Raw genomic sequence first — 20,344 nt, 5'->3', positions numbered from 1 at the left:
GGCCCTTTTTTCCATATCCTCAAACTTTCATGAATACCCCAAAGTCTCACCCTCATTCTTCTCCTGGAAACCACAGCCCACTGGGGCCAGAATAAACGCTTGCCTTTTCTAAATTCCTTCAAGTAAACGATCTCAGGCCCGGTGTGGAGGCGCACACCTATTTCTATCTTTCTTTTTTTTTTTTGGTACCGGGAATCGAACTCACGACCTCACGCTTTCCAGGCAGGCGTTTGTGCCACTGAGCTATATCCCCGGCCCGAGGCGCACACCTGTAATCCCCGCACTTGGGAGGCTGAACAAGAGGATCACTGGAGTTCAAGACCGCCGTACGCCACATAGTGAGTCTAAGGTCAGCCCGGGCTACACAGACCCCGCCTCCAAACACCCCCTCCTCAAAAAAAAAAAAAAAATGCCAGAAAAGTAAAGGAGCTCACAGCCAGGTCACCCTAGGATAAGACCTTCCATCTCTCTCGGTAAGACCTCAGTAAAGAGAACTTTTCTTATTCGACTTTTTCGTTCTCTTCTCGGTCCCAACAGGAAGGATGGAAAGAGCCCAAATGCAGATGCCCTGGCAAGGGGCCCGCCCTTCCGACCACAGCCTTCAGCCGCGGTCCCGTCCAGTCCCGTCCCCTCAGCCACGCGCTCTTACCTGCCGCCCGCAGCGCCCCGCACCAGAGCAGTAGCCTCAGCACGTCCCTCAGGCGTACAGCGGAGCCCTGGGCCATGCGCCAGCGGTGCCGGTTCCTCCGGGTCGGCTCAGCCCAGAAGCTGCTCAGAGGCTGGCAGAGGGGCTCCCTAAGGCCGCTTGCTAATCATCAGATTAGACTACAAATGATAGCAGATTAGATTACAATTGATACGACCTCCCCTGTCGCCCGCTCTCCCCGCCCCTCCGCCGCCCTGTGGCTTACGATTCCCCTCCCTCCGCGCAGGCGTCTGTGGATCTGGACGGGTTCCAGACCCGAGGCGGGGCCTTCAGGGCTTGCGCCGCCTTTCGGTCTCCCGGACAATCGCGGCCCCAGGGTGGGCGGCCCTGGTCGCTGGACTTGTCCTCCTTAGATGGGGATGAGTTATATACATTGTTTAACAAGTAAAACTGACATTACTTCCTGGTCCCCCGGTGAGGACTGAATCCAGGGTTTTCTCGGGCGCTACACGCGGCACATCGAGCTGTGCGGGTGCGGGCGAGCGATGGGACAAGGCCACTTCCGCGGGCTCGGGACAGCGCCCTCCGCGGAAGGCGCGGGTGTCCTAAACGGAGCTCGGGGAGAAGAAGGCAAAAGCTCGCTGGAGCTTTATTTTCAGCACATATATGTACCGGAAAGGAGGGCCTCACGATCCGCTCGCACCGCCGCTCTCGCCAGCGCCTTCCGCCGGGGGCGCGGCCAGGGCGGGCAGAGGAGCTCGCGGAGGCGCCCACGCAGCCAGTGCTGGCATAGCGCGCCTCCGGCCAAGGAAGCCCAGCCCGGGAAGAAAAACGCGGGCCCGCGGGGCGTGCCATAGCGACCCGCCTGGAACCCCTCCCGCGCCGCCCTACGGCCCCGGCTCCGACCCTCTGCGCCTTTCAGACCCCTTCTCCGGCCCCTGCTCCCCGCCGCGCCTCCGCCTTAAGAGGGGATGGGAGCGCAGAGAGCCCAGCGCTCTCCTGTCGCTTGCGCCACTGCCTCAGTTTTATTTTTCCTTCACCCGGCTCCTCGTCTGTCTGGGTAGGTGACTACGAGGCACGCCCAAGACGCCCGACCTCCCCGCTGACGCCCCGCTTCCGAGCGAGCTGCTCGGCGTACCCCGACCCCACCCAGGGCCGCCTTCTCAAGACACCCTCGGCTCGCGGAACCCTCGGCCCGGCCGGGGGCTCCAGCTGCCCAGGCCTTTAGAGTCCCAGTGGTTAAATATGATATGAACTCCTGTTAAAACTGCAGAATCACGGCTTCCTGCTTTCCATAGGACGGGAGTGTTTGTGCTCTGCCATGCTTGTTTGTCCGGCTGCCTGCCTTGGGGCCAGCCAGCTGCGGACTGCAACCTGTGCGAACTGTGAGCTAAAATTAACCTTTCCTGCTTGAACTTGTGGGTGTCAGAAATTTTGTTCCACCCACAAGGATGGGGTTCGGCAAGGGTTGGGCAGGTGGGAGAGGTTCGGTTGGGAGGGCGTCCCCACCCCACACACAAGCTGCTAAGTGCTCCAGGCAATAACATTCTTTAATCAATTGCCCGTGCTTTTTCTGTCTCCTCCAACTTTTATGAACCCCTCAAACTCTCACCCTGAACTCAGGCCAGAATAATCACTTCTATGTTCCTAGTGGAGGCAGTCTTTTTCACCCCCAGTGTCGCTCGCGTGCCCCCCCTCTGGAGGGTGGTCTATCTCAAAACAAACAAATGTCGGAAAAGAAAACCAAGTTGTAAACGTCTAAGGTTGCATTTTGCCCTTAGATGACAAGGTTCCTCAAGTCAAGGAGCTTAAGGCCAGGCATGGTGGTGCAGTTCTGTAATCCCAGCACTGGGCACCTGAAGGCGCCTGGGATACAAAGAGAGTTCAAGGTCCTGCCTGAACTGCATAGTGAAACCCCCTTTCCAGAAAAAAAAAAAAAAAAAGAACCCCCCCAAGTACTGAACTTGATACTACCTATAAGAAATTTAGAAAAATCTGATACTACCTATAAGAAAGTTAGAAAAATCTATACATACATAGTGAGTTCAAGGCCAGTCTGAACTACATAGTGAGACCCTCTCTCAAAAAGAAAAATGAAAATGCTGTAAAATGGGTCAACTAAATCTAGTTTATATTTGGAAAATATACATGTCTATTAATATATCACAGGACCCTCCCCTTCCATCAGTTCAGCCTTTCTCTTCATGTGCTCCTAAAAACTGATGTCTTCAGTGACTTGTAAATCATGGTTGCTAGGCAGTGAGTGTAAGTTCAACCTGTGAGCTTCAGAGACAGAAATTGTATTTTTTTTTTTTTTTTTTGAGACTGGGTCTTGCAATGTAGCTCAGGCTGGACTTGAACTCACTATGCATTCTAGATTTGCCTTGAACTCGAGGTGATCTTCCTGCCTCAACCTCTCCAGTGCTGAGATTACAACGGGAATTACATGTTTGGGCCACCATGCCCAGTGTGAAAGTTTAGAGTGGACTTTAAAGAAATATAGCCTTGTCTTGCTAGTGGAAGTGTTGCCTAGATGATTAGATAGATAGCACAGATGTCTTAGAAACCTCTTTGCCTTAGAGCCCAGGGCAGACTTCCTCCAAATCATCTGTTTGCTTCTGTCTATCTCTAGAGATGATCTCTTTTACAGGGTAAAAAGTGCTCCAACTATTTCTAACTTACTCTTTGATATTTTCTCATTCTCTCTGGAAAATTTAAACAACACCTTCGTGCTTAGTGGTGCACACCGATAACCCACCACTCAGGAGGCTGAGACAGGAGGATCCTTCGGAGATCAAGGCCAGCCTGGGCTACAAAGTGAGCTCAAGGCCAGCCTGAACTGCATAGCGAGATCTTGTCTCAAAAAGACAATAAAATAAAATAAAATAAAATAAAAACTTAAACAGTAATAGTTTAGATCTCTTGATTATTGGCCTTGTTACCAATGCTTCCATCTTTAAATATGACTGTTACAGCTCAAATCAATGTCTTATGCTACGGGTTCCCAGGGACCCCCAGCCGGCTCCTTCCCTGACCTTCCCTACTTGGCCACTGAAGACTGAAACTACACCAAGGCCTTGGAGACACATTGGACCATTTCGAACATAGAGCATCAGGTAACTCTTACGATGCAGAGTCAACCCACCCACTTCCTGAGTGATATGGGGACTGCCATCCACCATTCCTTTTTCAAAGGACCAGTCTTTCTGGCTCTGACTGCTAGTTCTTTTTTTTCTTTTTGTACTGGAAATCGAACTCGGGACCTTGCACTTGCCAGTCAGGTGCTGTGCCCTCCGACTACTGTTGTGATCATTGCCCACAAAGTCTCCAGACCTTTAATCCGCACCTCCCCAGTGTGACGCCAGTTGGGTTGACACCTTTTCCAGCACTCCTTTTTAGTCCTCTCTACCTGCTGTATCCCCTTTTTGGATGAGACATTTTAACCAAGTTATCAGCTACTTTGACCATCCCCTGGATGCAACCAACACTTACAGCCAACCTATCCCCCCCCTGGTTCCCATCCGTTCCCCTCTGGTCACCCACAGCTGGGACACTTCTACCCCATCCCTGGCTTTAATTCAAAAACCACTTAATATCCCTCTTAAGCCTAACCATTCCTACCCTTCCCAACAAGAGTACCCCATCCCTGGACCTTCCTTTATGGAGCTTGCAACATACCATCTCTCGCCTGTTGGGACACAGCCTCTTAATGCCTGTCAGCTCTTCTTACAACACCCCCATTCTCCCGGTACAAAAGGCAGATGAGTCTTATAGGCTGGTACAAGATCTCCACGCTAGGCCAGGTGTGAGAGCCCACACCTGTAATCCAGGCAGTTGGGAGGCTGAGGCAGCAGGACTGCTGTGAGTTCAAGGACAGCATACTAAAACACTGTCTCAAAAAAAGACCAAAACCAGAAAAACCTCCACACTATCAGATTGTTGGTTCCATACACCATGGTGCCTAAGCCCCACACACTTTTGTCTTCTGTCCCTCTGTCTCCTCACAGCCCATCTTCATCTTTACCTCCACACACCCTCAAACTCATCAGGCCCAACAGCTGACCTGGACTGTCCTGCCACAGGGTTTCTGGCACAGCCCCACTACTTTGGTCTGGACCTTGTTCATAATTTGCTCTCCTTTCACCCCTCTTCTCCTCATCTCATACAGGATATGTAGATATTCATACCAGTGGTTTCCTCATTCAAAACCATGGTATGAATCATCCTGTAGATGCTGTCTCATTATTACAACATCTAGACTCGGAGATCCTGGGAATCTTCCTCTAAGGCTCAAATCCCTCCCCCATCTGTCACCTACCTGGGCATAATTCTCTGCAAACACACCCAAGCCCTACCTCCAGACTGCATCCACTTGATTTCCCAGAATCCCAACCAAATAACACCTCTCCTCCTTTCCTGGGCTAATAGGGTACTTCCTCCTGTGGGTTCCCAGCATTGCTGTCCTCACTAAACCCCACTGCAGACTCATAAAGGGAGATCCCAGTGAGCCCTTAGATCACAAGACCTTTCCTCACTCAGCTTCTCAGAACTTAGAAGAGGCCCTGTTACTCCCAGAAATGCTCAAATCACTCGACATGCCCCCCTCACCCTCTACTCATCCCGTCATCCTCGGGGACTCAGGTCTTCCTCCCAGATCTCTCACTTTCTCCCTGCCCCTCTCCTGCCTTTCCACCCTCCCACCCCTGTGACAGAGAGGCACTTGCCCTAATTTCTGTGCCATTTAAGCCCAGTGCTGGCCATAGAAACCCCTCAGGTAGGAACTGTCTTCCCTTGATGTTCGGCTAACTTGAAGGATGCCTGCCTTGGCCGCTCACCCACACTCCATCACAGCCCTGAGTCCCAAGTGCAGATGGCTATTGTGGACCTTGTTGCTGCTCTCAGTTAGTCACAACGGGTGTGACAATTACCTCTCTCTGCTCTCCATGGAAGTCTTCTTTGATTCCCCCATCCTCTCCCCTAGCCTGCCTCTTAAAAATCCTGGAACCTCCACACCCTCTACCAGCCTCAATCATCCAAAAAGTAGGGAGAGATTCAGACCTCAAGGCCCACCTCACTGAGCTTACCCTTTTCTGCTAGGAGACGCCCCTCCTCCCAGTGGGTTCACTGCTCCTGAATAACACATTTCCTGCTGGTTGTTTGCGTAATCCTTTGTAGAAGCCCCAAGTAACCTCTTCTACTTCTCTTCAAGCTGAGCAGAATCCCAGAGGACGCCTGGATGTCCTCCCCTGACTATTCTTCGGCTTCACCAACAGCCTTCATTCGGTCTGCCTCGATCTTTCTTGATTTCACCCAAGGGTCCCCACCTTCCAGTCATTTTTTTTGTTTTAAAGAGAAAAGAGCTTTGGACCGGCTACCTACCTTGCAGGCACCTGGAAGGAGGGCCCCCGGCACCCGGGAAGCCACAAGGTGGGGAGCTCTGGCCCTTGGGCCGGCCCCCAGCCTTGCAGGCACCCAGAAGGAGGGGCTCCAGTGCCCGGGAAGCCATGCGGCAGGGAGCACCATTCTTTGGGCTGGCTCCCTGCCTCACAGGCACCTGAAAGGAGGGCCCCAGGCACCTGAGAAGCAGCACAGCAGGGAGTGCTGTCGCGTGCCTGCCCTCAGGCCGGCCGCCACTGCTCAATTGAAACCTACCATGACACAGAGAAATAATGACACAATTGGCCCACCATGCACCAGCTGCAGAAGCCCCCCCACAGACATATGTGAATCATTCAAACTTGGAGAAACCCCTGGGAATACATGCCATGCAACGGGTCACTCTTGCTCCTGCCATTGAGAACCAGAAAGGTCCAGGGTCAGCGGAGGAGCAGCTGGTGAACAAGGACTCAGAGAACATGAGAATACAGACTAAGCCCAAGGAGTCAGAGGTCTTGTGGACTGGGGTCATGAGAGCCGCTCAGAAGCTGTAAACCAGGAGGACCTTGTGCAATACCTGGGGAGACCCCCCTGGAAGCCATTCTTCCCCTGACAGTACAGGCTGTGGTGGAGCTCCAGAGAGGTCTGCAGCAAGATTCCTGCTACCTGTGCTGACGGTTGGGGAGAGAACACTAACTGGTTGTGGGGTCCCAATGCGATGGGAGGCTGGAGAAAAAGCTACAAAGAATGGCTTTCACCCCAGATGGCTCACTTGAGATGCTGGTAAGAATTGCCTCCTCAGTATTCTATAGCCATGATGAGGAAGAAGCCAAAGAGAGAAAACAAAGAGACCAAGAAATAGCAGCTGCTTTTGCTGCACCACTAAGAGAAACAGACCCCAAGTCTGATTCCCGGGGCCCCAAGAAGAACTCGACAACTGCATTCATCTGCTACCACTGTTAAAAACCAGGCCACCTCAAGAGGAACTGCCCTAAGAGGCCTCCTGGGCCATGCTCTGAATGCAAAGGTGACCACTAGAGATCAGTCTGCCCTCTGCAGCGGAGGCCCCAGAGCTCAGACCCATCCTACCAGTTAGTCCAACAGGAATGAGAGGTCCTGGGGCATACTCTGCCCTCTTACCAGACTGTCATCTGCATGGAAGAGCCCTGGGTAATCATGACTATGGAGGAACAAGAAAACAGCCTGTTGCTAGACACAGGTGCAAGTCTCTTGGTCCTTCTTTTCAATCCTGGCCTTCCTTCCAGCCATCACACCTCAGTGACAGGAGTCACTGGTGAGGAGGTAATATGCTATTTTTGACAACCCTTAGGCTGTAACTACTTGTTAGATCCTTCTTGTGTATCTGTCTTCCTGAGAAACCACTTTGAAGATACCACCATGTCTTACAGCAGCCATTGATATTTTCCCACTAATCTATCCATAACTCTGTAATGTTTGTATTGTTCCTATCCTGTTTCATAAATGGATGCATGTTTATTATTATGTGTTTCCTACAACAACCATTGAGAATAGTTAATGATTATTCAATTGGTCACTCATGTATAGCTCTATTTTCTTTAGAAGCCACTTTGAAGAAACCAAAGTATAGTACAACAACTATTGATAATCTCCTACCTCTTTTGTCTGTAACTCACTATTATTTGTCTATTTGTTTTCCTGAGAAACAATCTTGTAGATAACAATATGTAAAACAATAACCATTGATAATTTTCTACCACTTTGTCTGTAATTTGGTAAGCTCCCCCTATTATTATGTTATCCTTCTTTTACTCTTTAAAATAAAAAAAAAGAGAAAAGAAGAAAAGCAAAATAACAACAAAAAAAAAGACTGAAACAAAACAACACAAAAACTATAAAAAGGAGAACTTTTCTAAAAGGTCAATTTTATTACCATTTTCTTGTGCCTATGCATTATGCATGCTGTCCTTTTAGGGAAATAAATGTTGAGTTTTCAGTCTGTCGGTGGACTGATACCCTAACCTAAGGGAGGGGATGATACCTAGATATCGTGGTCTTAGAGCTAATATGCAAAAATGGGGGCGCTGAGCAAGCATGAGGTCGTGAGTTCGATTCCCAGTACTGGAAAAATACCCAAAACCACCCCCCCAAAAAAATGGATTGCATTTCTGATAGTTTTTTCTTTTTTTTTGGTTTTTCTCTGGTACTGGGAACCGAACTCACGACCTTGCACTTGCCAGGCAGGCACTTTTTGCCGCTGAGCTAAATCCCCAGCCCCTGATAGTTTTTTCTTGGGATGGGAGGAGTGAATGTTTTCTGTCTCTGAAGAAACATGAACACAGAGATTTAGGTAGTCAACAAAGCTGATTTGATCTAAAAGTGAAAAGTGGCAACCAAATGTTTCCTTTTTTTTTTTCTTCCTTAGTTAAAAAAAAAAAAAGAAAACAACTTTAGCAGGTAGATTTCCCTGTGGATTCTGAATTCCTTAGCAACTGTTCTGGCCTTGGGACACAGTTCTGGCCAATGGGGATGCATACCCAAGTGCTGTGGGATTTTGAAAAGTGCTTGAAGTCAGCTCATGCACCTGGAGAAAGTTCTTGCCAATGTCCCCTTGCTTTCAGGAGCTATGCTTGAAACCTAGAGTGAGGTAACTTGAAGATAAAAATCAAGGGCTGAGGATAGCAGAACAGCAAGATAGGAACTCCATACCACCTCTTTATGTAAGGGGAAAATTCCTCTGTTCTCTTGGTTTTGCTGTTCCGTATAATAGGACCTAATTCTAAAAGATAAAGTATAGAGAACAGTATGAATGAAAAATGACCTGAAGTGGTAAACTGCTGTTTGGAATATTAACTTAAATTTTAGGGTGCAATCTCTTCATATCTTCATATCAACTATTCATATCAACTATTAGTCAGTTTACTGACTATCTCTTCATATCAACTATTAGTCAGTTTACTGTGCTATATCGAAGGCCACACATATAATAGAAAATCATATAATACTTGTAGGATTTTCTTTCTGCATTCACAGGCTGTACAGCAGATGGAACAAAAAAGTTACAACAAGGATTGCTCTAAGGGTTCAACAGGAGAGCTAAAGCTCAAGCCACATATGTAATTTTACTTTTCTTTGTTTACAGTAATAAACCACTATAATTTGGTATCCACATTTATATCAAATATATTATAATTTTAGGTTATTAGATTTTCTGCATTTCTTTAGAAACAGAGAAATTTCTACTATACAATAATGGTAAATACTCAAAAATTTGTGCATCAGGCTTTTTAAAATGCTAAATAATCCTAACATCAGGAGGCTGAGGCAGGAGGACTGCTGTGAGTTCAAAGCCAGCCAGAACTACATAGTGAGACCCTGTCTAAAAAAAAAGCCTATATAATTCAATAAGCATATTTATGGTGAAAAGACTTATTTCAACATGAGTAATAAGTCTAATCAGTCATATTCATCTTACCAGTTTTAAAATTGTAACCTATGACTAGCTACAATATTTTTATAAAAAAATCTTGGACCCAGGGATTTAGCTCAGTGGTGCAGCACCTTCCTACCAAGTGTGAGGTCCAGGGTTCGATTCCAAGTACTTCCCCACTTCAAAATCTTAATATATCCGCAAGGAGCACTCAGAATAAAGGAAGATATGTTTAAAATGGATACCTTTTCAACAGAGCATATTTCTTTTGGATAGACACTTAAAGTTCCAGAATCCACCAGATCTTGCAAGAAAACTGTTCATTGAACATCAAATAAATAAATAAATAAAATCTGGGATCAGAAATTAGAAGCCAAACTGTTCATTGAACATCTATTTCATATTTTAACTCCTTTTCTTTCTTTCTGCTCCACAAATATTTTAAAGTATATTTATCTTTTAAAAAACTAAAATTTAAAATATAATAGTATACTGAAATATTGTATTACAAATATGATAATAGTGTATTGAAATATTATATTACAAAAATAGGCAATATTCTCTTTAATCTATTTTTTATTTTAAAGATAAAAGAACAAAAACATACTAACAGGCACAAGACATTTATAAAATAACACAAAAACAGTACAAGCAATACAGAATTTCAGACAAGGTGATAGGAAATAAGCAATGGTTGTTGTATTACATATTGTTACCTTCAAATTGGTTACTCAGATAAACAAATATAGGCATGTAAGATTGATCAAACAATTAAACATTAACTATTCCTTTCAATTAAGCAACAGAAATCAGTAGTACAACTATCTTAGCAATCCTGGGTCTACATATATACATATTTTCCCCTCTTTCTTTCTATTCTCTTTTCCCTCATACCAGTTGTTCTTTACTTTTGAGCAATTTCTTTCCCTTTCACAATATCTATTGTACCTTTTAGATTTTATTCACTCTTTCAGGTTCTTACACTACAGTGTTTACACATACACATCTGATTTATTTCACTTATGAGTATGGTCTCTAGTTGTGTCCATTTACCTATAAGAGCCTGCAGTTTATCTTTCTTTATAGCCAAGTAATATTCCATTATATAAATATACCACAACTTTTTTTATCCATTCCTCAGCTGATGGACATTTGGGTTACAATTTAGCTATTATAAATTGTGCTGCTATAAACATGGATGCATATATATTGCTGTGATATGATGTTTTCAGTTCTCCTGGAAAAATACCCAAAAGGGAAATAGCTGGGTTGAATGGGACCTCAAATCCTAATTTACTGAGGAATCTCCAAACAGATTTCCACAGTAGTTTCACTAGTCTACACTCCTACCAACAATGGAGAAGGGTTCTTTTTTCTCCACAGCCTCACTAGCGTTTATTACTGACTGATTTCTTAATGATAGCCGTTCTTTCTGTGGTGACAGGGAATCTCAGTGTTGTTTTAATTTGCAATTCTCGAATGACTAATGATGTGGAACATTTTTTCATGTATTTATTTGCCATCTGTATTTCTTCATCTGAGAAGTGTATATTCATCTCAGATTCCCATTTTTGGATTGGAATTTTTAATTTGGGGGGGCTGATATTTTTAATTCTTTATATGGTCTAGATAGAAGTCTTTTCTCCAAGGGACAGTTGGTTAAAATTTTTTCTCAAATTGCGGATTTTCTTTTTACTCTGCTGATTTCTTTAGATATGCAAAAACTTTTCAATAAGATGAGATCCCAGTTGTTGATTCTCTGAAGTGTTTCACGTGAAGTTTGGTTTTTGTTCATGAACTCTCTGTCTACCCCTATGTCTTCAAGATTTTTACCTGCCTTCTCTTCCAGTAGATTTAGTGTTTCTGTTTTAATATTTATATCTGTGATAAATTTGACTTGAGTTGGGTGCATGGTGATAGACATGGGTCTAGTTTCACTCTGCAGCATGTGGTGAGATTATTTCTGATCTGATGTCTTCTGTGGCCTGATGGAGTTTTTTCTTTACTTCAGTTGCGAGCATTTCAGAGATTTCACATGTGTGACTTCCAAGTTCTCCTGTGTTGATGTCTCCTGGGCTTGTCTGGGTGGGGTTGAGTTCTGAGAATGCATTTTGCTCCTTCATCTTGTCATTTTGTCAGAGGCAAAGCACTGAGGCTCACACTTCCTGGGCATCTCACCAAAGGGCTCTAGGGACCCCAGTTTTCCTGGGTGTCAGACTTTTCCCAAAATGACAGCGGGTGATGGGCCACCAGGTTTGGGATCCCCAGGCATTCGGTGGAGTGCACGGCTCAGACCACAACCGCAACGGTGGCAGAATGCTGGCCTTCGGTACCAGGGTCTCCAGGGAGTTGATGGAAAGTACAAGGGCCTCATTCGAGAACCAAGATGATGGTGGAAGGCGAGCTGCAACTCCAGGGTCTGCCTCTGATCTATTTTGGATTGTACCTCCTACTCATTCTTTTAAAGCTCTGTGCACATTCATTTATACACAGTTGGCTGTGGTATAATGTGGTATACTTTTCTGAAACAATTTGACAAGATCAAGCAAATCATCAGAGATTGTCCACATCTCTATGAATAATACACATGCCAGGAATGGTGAGATGGAGTCCTCCAGCTTCCATGCAGGAAGGGACAAACTTAGGCAGGGGGACCCCACACAGGGCTGGCATGGGTAAGCGGGTGAGGGGGAAAAGGTGGCATGAGGAGGCTTTGCTGACCCTTGCCAAGTCTCTGAGAGGAGGAAATGCACTCGGCTCACTGTTCTTCATGCCTCAAACCAGGCTTCTACGCAGAGGGCTCCATGGGTTGGGACTCCTGGGGCCATTCTGTCTTCACCAGTGAGGCCAGGACAACTGGGCAGACCATGACCTGCTCTTCCAGCTCCTCTCCAGTAGCTCTGACTCCCTTTCTCCCGAAGGTGGCTGGTGTGCAGCTGGGGGAGGGAGGTGCCTTTGGCTTTCTGCAGAAGGAGGCATGAGATAGTTAACTGTAAAAGTAGTGTCTGTGCAGTAAACGCGTCTGTGTACGTGTTCACAATTCAACCATCCTGTGGTTGAAAGATTATAATTGTGGCTGTAGCACCTATGCGTCTGTGTATAAAGCGCAGGTCTGCTTGGAAAAAAAACAGTGATCTGAAGCTTGGCTCTTGACAGCATCTCGAATCATGATGCCGTTTTCCTTCCAGACAGCTTTGTCCTTAGTTCAGGGCTGCCTTAGAGGTAAGCCCTCTGGACTTGAAAGCAGGGTCTCTAGAAAAGGCCTGGGTCTAGACAGGCATGTGACCAGAGTATTTGGGACAAGCCAGAATTCGGGGATCAGCCAGGCAAGACGCCACACGCCTGTCATCTCACCACTAGGGAGGCGGAGGCAAGAGGAATGCCAAGAGCTCCAGGTCAGCCTAAACTACATACAAGACCCTGTCCTAAATAAATAAATAAATAAATAAAATCTGGGATCAGAAATTAGAAGCCTTTGGGAACTTTGAATTAAACTGTACAAAGGATTAACTAATGGTTAATGACTAAATAAATAAATATTTATTGAGAGCCTGCTGCCTACCAGGGGCTAGGCTAGCTCCTAAGTTTTCCCACAACAGTTTGCTAATGAAGAGCTGAGCCCTTGCTTGTCCCAAACCCATGCCACTGGCTGTTTGTCACCTCATCTCACTGCTGTCCCTGGAGCCCTGCTCTCCTTTGGCACCCTGGACACCAGTTCTGCCCTCCAGGTGCACACGGCCTCCTGCAGCAGGGGCCAGGCCTGTGCCCAGCTCACCCTAATGGATGGATAGAAATGTAGACTTCAGTTTCCAATATGGAATACAATATGTATGCCAAAGCCAATTGTGAAATCTATAATTAGTCACGGTCTTAAGAAATTCTCACTCTTTAAGTACTGAACATTTACAAGTGAATATGATTTCTGAGCAAATTACAAGTAAATGTCTTTCCAGGTCTATTAGAAAGTGTAGATATGGTGTTTAATTTATACCATTCTCTTCATGTTTCTTTAGACACCAATCTTGGGTTTAATTAACTTACATATTAGTATGTGCTACTAATTCCAAGTTTTGTGTCAAAATGAACATCATGGAAGATGTCAATTACACATGTATTTAGGAACGCGTAATTAAAATGTGATATTAGAGCAAGGTCTGGTAGGGTGAGTTTGTTGTCTCAGCTACTCAGGAGGCTGAGGCATGAGGCTCATTTGAGTGAAGGAGTTTGAAGTTCACGGTGGGCAATGTAGCAAGTCTCTATCTCTTGAAGGAAAGAGTGTAATCAAGTCTCGAGTCTCCCAGGCCTGTAATCCCAGGTCTCTGGGAGGGGAGGCGGGTTTAAACCCAGCCTCAAAGCAAAATTAATAACCAAAAAATGACCGAGGCCATAGCTCAGCGTGTAGGGCTTGGGTTAAATCTCCAGTGCCATAAAGAAGGAGAAGAATCTCCCCTTCTTCCTACTATTTTCTTTGTTTTCTGAGACAAGGTTTGGCTGACTGGTTTAGCACTCGCGATTTTCTGCCTCACGCCTCCCTATAGTGTCGGGATACAGAAGTGCAGCATCATGCCTTACTCAGTTTCCTGCTTTCATACGTACTTTTTCCATTTGCTTAGTCCCTGGAAAAAGCACCCTTTCCAGTCTTAAGGCTTTGCACCTACCGTGGGAATTATTATCACGTCTCTCAGGTAAATGCTTGCCCCGAATCCTGAACTATTCCTCTTTTCTCCAGGAGGTTCTAACTGGGATGAGATGACTTTATTGAAACAGGCTTATTTTCTCACGATTCATATAAAAGCGAAGACAGAGATGAAGCACAACAGTTTGAAGATAGTGAATGTCCAGAGTGACTGTCTCCTTCTTCTGCGACAGCTCTGGTGACTTCCTGATAGCTCTACCTGTGCCCCTCTGTTCAGGTCAGGGCCCAAGGATGGGCAAGCTCTGGAGGCTGAAGGTGGTAGAGGCGCCCCTGTATGGTGAGGTTGAGGGGAGCAGCAGAAGCTGGAGATGGATTACATGTGTGTGGCTGGAGCAAGGCCATCCCTGAGAACACACAGCTCCCAAGGCAAGGCACATGAACAACCTACTTTAGCCTGAGAGCACCAGGCGCCCAAGGCCAGCCAGGCAAATACATTGTTAGGCAGAGGGGTTTCACCTCTCATCAACCTCCTGCGTGTATAAAGAAATGCACTGCAGTCATGGGGCAGTTCCTTTTCTCCCACCAGGAGAGAAGGCTCCAGCTGACCTCAGCTTTCTGCATTCTGACTCTTGTCTTCCTTTCTTCATCCTCCACCATCGTCCCCCAAGGAATTTTGAGAGCTGTGCTGGACTCAGCAGAAGGTGGTTCTGTTCCTGAAACTATCAGCCCAGGATTTGTTAGCACACATGAGAGATAGAAAGCCTTGCACCCTAAAGGTAGTATCTGTTCAGTAGATGCTATCTGTGTACCAATTTATGTGTCAGCCAGCCTGTGTCTGAAGATCACAATCTTATGTGTTTTGTCTGTGTTTATGTGTACATTTGTGCCTTTAAATAGGTCTGGATAGAAGATCATTTGTAATTTCTGCAGAATTTGTCTTCTGGAATTAAAACAGGAAAAAGTGAGCCAGGAGTGGTGGCGCCTGCCTGTAATCCAAACACTATACAGCAAGACCCTGCTGAAAAAAAAACAAAATTTTTTCTGTCACTATAGATTTTGCTTTTTTTCATTTTTGTATTTTTATTTTTTGAAGTAGAGTCCCCTGATGCAGTCCAGGCTGGTCTTGCACTCACTGTGAAGTACAGGCTGGCCTCAAACTCACAGCAGTTCTCCTGCCTCATCCTCCCAAGTGCTAGAATCTGAGGCACCTGCCACCAAACCTGGTTTATTGCTTCTCCTTTTAATGAAGGGAAGTAGTACTATATCATTTATATTTCATCAATATTTGTTATGTTTTTAAAAATATTTAAAATAATGACAATTTATACATCTTATTTTAAAATTGGTATTTCAATGAGCTTTTATTTGTTATTACTAATTTTAGGATAAATTTTGAAAATTATCCATTTTAATATTGAAATAAATCTTTTTTCTTTTATACTGTGAAGTTGGAAATGAGTTAATCATATTAAATTGTGGAAAAAATTCTATCCTGAGGCCGGGAGTGTAGCTCAGCAGCACAAGTGCCTGCCTGGCAAACACAAGGTCCTGAGTTCAATTCCCAGTACAAAAAAAAAAAAAAAAGAATCAATTTCTGTGCTCTCTACTCTGTTCCATTGGTGTATGTATCTATTCCTCTACCAAAAATTCTATTCTGAGCTGGGAGGGTGTGCATACACCTGTAAGCCCAGCACTCTGGAAGCTGAGGCAGTAGGATTGCAAGTTTCAGTTTAGGCCACCCCACTGCTAGCCTCTACCCTGCCTTTCTACCAACATGCTCACGCTTCCATCTGGGTTACCAGGAAGCTAACCTTCCACCTTCCCCAATAACAATAGTGCTATTTCCAATGCAATAGAGAATAATACTGATACACAAAGTGTGCTTTGCTTCAGTGGGGCTGTTGAGGGCTTGGTGAGGAGGAGCTTGGGACATACTCAGGCTGTGAAACCCAAGATCTCCTGTCGGAGAGGTGCAGCACTAGTGAAGAGGGTTGACTTGAGCGGAGACAGAGGAAAGCTGTTGGTTGGTGCTGAGCTGTGCTGCCCCCTGCTACCCTGCTCTGTTTCCCAGTGAAGGGAATAAGTCATGCAATCAGACCTGCACTTTCCATTATGAGTTCCATTCTTGAACATCAAAGCTTGGAAGACATGGCGATCTGGGAAAGGTGGGAGTTCATGCTTGGGAACCCAGGTGGCTGGTCTGGTCAGCCCACCCCTAGGGTCACTCCAAAGCTGGGCCTACCCTGAGCAGAATTAAATGAAGTGTAGGAAGCACCCATCTCCCTTCCCGTGAGGATCTCGAAAGCCCCAAATGACTGGGCCTGCCAGAGAAGCTACAGTAATCTCGACCCCAGCACAGTAATCCAGCAAACCCCACTTCTGGTTCCAGCCTGTCTTTAACCTCACTGTTCTTCCTTTCCCCACCTCCTTCCAACCCAGAGAGCATATGTGATTTTCAGGGCTGCCCCAGTCTGGGGACAGCATGACTTTGCTGTACAGAATTCCTGTCTTCTTTCTCCAAGCCGTCTATATGTCTTGGCCCAACCTAAACTGTCTGATGTGTGGGCCTGGGAAACCTAGAGGCCTCAGGCATTCTCATAGCTGTGAGGAGCCAGGATCCTCCTCTCCTGGGACAGCAGGCTCCCAGGGAGAGCTGTCTCCAGGAAAAGATTTTGGGGAGGAGCTCAAGTGAAGGGCAGAGCTGGAAGGGTGTGAGCTGCAGGGAGATCTGGGTGAGCAGCAGAAAGGCCTGAGGTGTGTGTGAGAGCCTGAGGGGGGCTGAAGATGCCAGTGCAGAGGCATCTGGTCTGTGCAGGTTTCCAGTACGGCTAAGGGGGCTCATTTTCCCAAACTAGCAAACAATTTCCCTACAAGAAAACGTAGCCTGGCTTCACGTAGGACAGGCCCAGGACACTTCTCACTATTTAGTATGAGTTAGTGACTGAGATTGGAAGATGTGCCCCTCCCCCACCAGATTGCAACGTCAGTCACTGAAAAGCAAGGGCCCTGGTCCTCATAAGAAGGGGGAAGATGGAGGGTTCATCATGCCCCTGGGCCAGAGAAAGTGCCAGTGAGGTCCTTCTGACTAGGAGATGTTCTGGATATAAACTTTCAGTCATTTAACACAACCTGCTATCAGCCCCAAGTCTGAAAGCTCAGGGAAACAGTGGCGCTTTCAGAGTCACACTTTTACTTTTGTTTATTGGGGACAAGCAGGATGTGATCAGTCCAGCCCTTTGACCTCGGCACTTTACAGCTCCTGCTGAGCTGAGCCTTAAGGCTGGGAGTAGCCCTAGAGCCAGTAGAAATTTCAAGTCCTGCGGGCCTGATCATGTATTTCTTCTCTATAGCCAGCAGATGGCTCTTTAGTTCCACAGCCTTCTGCCTGTCACAGTCCACACGAAGTCCCACAGGGTTGGAGAAAGCTTATTCTGGATGGGACACCAAAGACGTTGGTACGGGAGGGCCCCTTACCAGCGACTCCAGCTCTCTGTGTGCTTTAGGGACAGTCAAGCTTAGTCCAACAGCCAGGTGCCCAGAACCCTGGGCAGACTTTCAATAGCTCTTCAACTCTCCTCGCCCGACCCCAGAATTGAGTCAGCTGTAGGAGAGGAATCAATGTTGGAGACTGTGGGCCGGCAGGGGGCAGCCTGGAGCTCAGACCAGCAGCAGCAGCTTCCTGACCCCTTGGCTTTTTCTCTGGAGAAGCCTGAGAGACCCACTGACTGGCCAAAGGCTTCACGGCCAGAGTCACCATGCCTTGGAGTCTTGTACATTACCCACCCATCCCCCATCCCTCCTTCCTTCCTTCACCCTGCACCTGCTGTCCCAGGTTCGGTGCTTGGTCAGACGCAGTCCTAAACCCCAGGGAGCCATGAACTTGAGAATAGGAAGACGGACCCTTTGACACAGGTAGAGGAGAACCCCAGCAGCTCAGAGGGGGAAGGGACCATCTCTCCCCAGAGACAACAGGGAGGGCTTCCAGGAAGCATGATTTAGCCTCGACTTTTATAGACATCAGCAGATAGGGGGCCTGGACTGTCCAGGCAGTGGGACTAACAAGCAAAGTCTCCCCGGGTGGAAGGCTCAATACTGTGTGTGAAGAGAGGGTGGTGAGGAGTCAGGAAGGAGCGGTGGGCGCGTACAGAGCTGGGAGAGCACACGGGAGCTTCAGGCTAGGATGGCAGGCAGTGCCCAAAGGGGCTGCCTAACAAGTCTAACTTGGACCCAGCAGGTGTGGGGACACTGAAGGGTGTTCATGGAAGGAAAGGGTCCCAGCCCTTCTTAGTCTGCTCTGCTGTCTTCGTGGCAGATGGACTACAGGGCTCAGGTGGAGACAAGGACCCAGGTGACAGGTGTCCACTTCCCAGCCCCTGTGATCACAGTCTGAGCTGGGAGGGACAGAGTAGACCAGGCAGAGCAAAGCATCGGCAGGGGAAGTAGGAAAGCACCTTCTCTGCTGACGTTTGCTTGGTCCGCTCTCTCACCCCGTGGATGATTCCATGGCAGTCAGGGCCGCTCACTTTGATGGAGCCCTTCTGGACCGGGCACTGCAGCATTTGACATGTGCTTTTCACTCCTACAGTGTCCTCTGAGGCAGGCACTGTTAGCATAGATGAGGCAACTGGGGCACAGAGCGGGTCTTTGACCAAAGTCGCACAGCTAGAGGTGGGTTTGGATCCCAGGCAGGTGGCAGGAGAGCTCACCCTCCATTCATGACCCTTTTGTCTATGGTGACCCTGCCCCTCTCTTTCCATGGGGACATCAGCCTTCCAGCACAGACCTGGGAGAGAGGCAGGGCCCACACTGCTGAGCCTTGTGGGTGCCCAAATGTGAGATGATTGGATGGTTGGCAGTGGCCAGACAGGTTGAGTCTAAGGGGTAAGGCCCCTCTAGCTGGGGGCTGGTGTCACTTTCGTCGCCTCCCTACTGGCTCCAAGGCATCTCTTGAATGTGGAGCGGCAGCTTCTGTCCTCTGCTTTCTCTTTCCACCAACAAGCTCCAGGCCTCCGCAGCAAGAACAGCCCAGAGTGGAGGTTGTGGAGGGGCAGGCTTTATTGACAATGGAGAACGCAGAATACTGGGCAAGCACACAGCACTGCTCTGAGAGTCCTGGCTCAGGTCAACCCAGGAGCCTGATAACTCTGGAGGCCTCATCACCGCAACATGCTTAACAATCTGATACTTCCTTTCCAGCAACCCGAAGGCATCTCCATTACCCAACCACACATCCAGCTGGAGTGCTTAGGTCAGAGTGAGTCAGAGCTCCCGGAGATGAAGTGGAGCAAAGTGCATTCTGTGGCCGCCATGTGAAGTTAGGGTTTGGCCCAGGGCATGAGCCCCCTGTGCCGTCCTAGACAGGGCCTGTCCAATCCACCCCAGTCTTCCAGGTGGGGAGATAAAGGCACCAGCAGTCCCAGCCCACAGATCCCTCTCTTTAGAAGCCTGGTTGGAGGCATGAAGGATGCAGAGCCGACTGCATTTCCTGCTCTCAGAGCCTTGGCAGGGGTCAGCACACCCCCTTGTGTCACCTCCTCCCCTTCCCCTCTTCCCCGAGGCAGCCCTGTGTGGGATCCCCTGCGAGCCTGGGCGTGTCCCTGCCTGCATGGCAGCTGCAGGGCTCCATGTCACCTGGCAGGCCTGGCTCTCCCTACGCCCCAGTCCATGAGTTGTTTAGGGACAAAGAAAGACTGGGGATCGGCTTCTCCCACTTCCGGGCCTGTGGACTGAAATTTTCTTCTGCGTGGAACACTCCCTCTACATCATTCCATGGTTCACCTCTATCAGGTCTGAGCTCACATTTTCATTCTTTTGAGGGACCTCATGGTCCCCCTAATAAAATATTTCCCTTTCTTTACAATGCTTAACCTGTGCTCCTCTCATCAAGGAAAAAACAGATATGAATATCATATGCAGGTTAAGTGATGCTCACCATCTGACTTTGGTGATTTGCACCTGAATATTTGAGCTGTTAATGCTGAATTGGGATCTCTGTTCAGTGGTGGCACCCCAAGTTTCCAATGCATTCCTTTGGCCTCTATAGGTTCATCTTTGAAACTGAGCTTACCACAGACTAAAGAAGGCAAGGAAGGGACTCCAGGAGGTCACCAACTTCAGGTTCGAGTTAGTGAGTTGTGGCTTTTTATAAAAAGATGCTAAGAACATTTAAACTTCAACTCTTTTCTGCTTGACTAAAACAACCCTTATTCTGGAACAAGAATAAGAATGCCAGGTGTGGTGGTGCACATCCGTAGACTCCTCACGGGGAGGCTGAGGC

General features: G+C 47.4%; 2 protein-coding genes across 5 annotated transcripts in view; one reads left to right on the top strand and one right to left on the bottom strand.

The window, feature by feature from the left end:
- LOC102009041 (natural cytotoxicity triggering receptor 3 ligand 1-like) overlaps positions 1–1,373 on the bottom strand; it is a 16,504-nt gene extending 15,131 nt beyond the window's left edge. The window contains exons 1-2 of one of the 3 annotated variants that reach the window (XM_005380381.2): positions 1,319–1,373; positions 650–825 (exon numbers count right to left, since the gene is read on the bottom strand). In XM_005380381.2, coding sequence (XP_005380438.1) covers positions 650–725 — 76 coding nt within the window. In that variant the 5' untranslated portion in view covers positions 726–825; positions 1,319–1,373. The other 2 variants (XM_013512029.1, XM_005380380.2) reach the window with 2 other exon arrangements.
- LOC106148042 lies at positions 1,280–6,323 on the top strand. 2 transcript variants are annotated; one of them, XM_013512030.1, is made up of 4 exons: positions 1,280–1,706; positions 1,920–2,031; positions 3,622–3,762; positions 5,856–6,323. In XM_013512030.1, the coding sequence occupies exons 1-3, from the start codon at positions 1,313–1,315 to the stop codon at positions 3,752–3,754; spliced, it is 639 nt and encodes a 212-aa protein (XP_013367484.1). In that variant the 5' UTR covers positions 1,280–1,312; the 3' UTR covers positions 3,755–3,762; positions 5,856–6,323. The 2 variants fall into 2 exon arrangements, 1 of the variants encoding a protein (XP_013367484.1); XR_001233162.1 differs by lacking the exon at positions 1,920–2,031 and having other exon boundaries at positions 1,518–1,706.
- Positions 6,324–20,344: the final 14,021 nt, after the last annotated feature.

Source organism: Chinchilla lanigera, unplaced genomic scaffold, assembly GCF_000276665.1.
Source record: "Chinchilla lanigera isolate Chin_1 unplaced genomic scaffold, ChiLan1.0 scaffold00013, whole genome shotgun sequence".
Taxonomy (NCBI): domain Eukaryota; kingdom Metazoa; phylum Chordata; class Mammalia; order Rodentia; family Chinchillidae; genus Chinchilla; species Chinchilla lanigera.
This window is presented reverse-complemented; position numbering and strand designations above follow the sequence as displayed.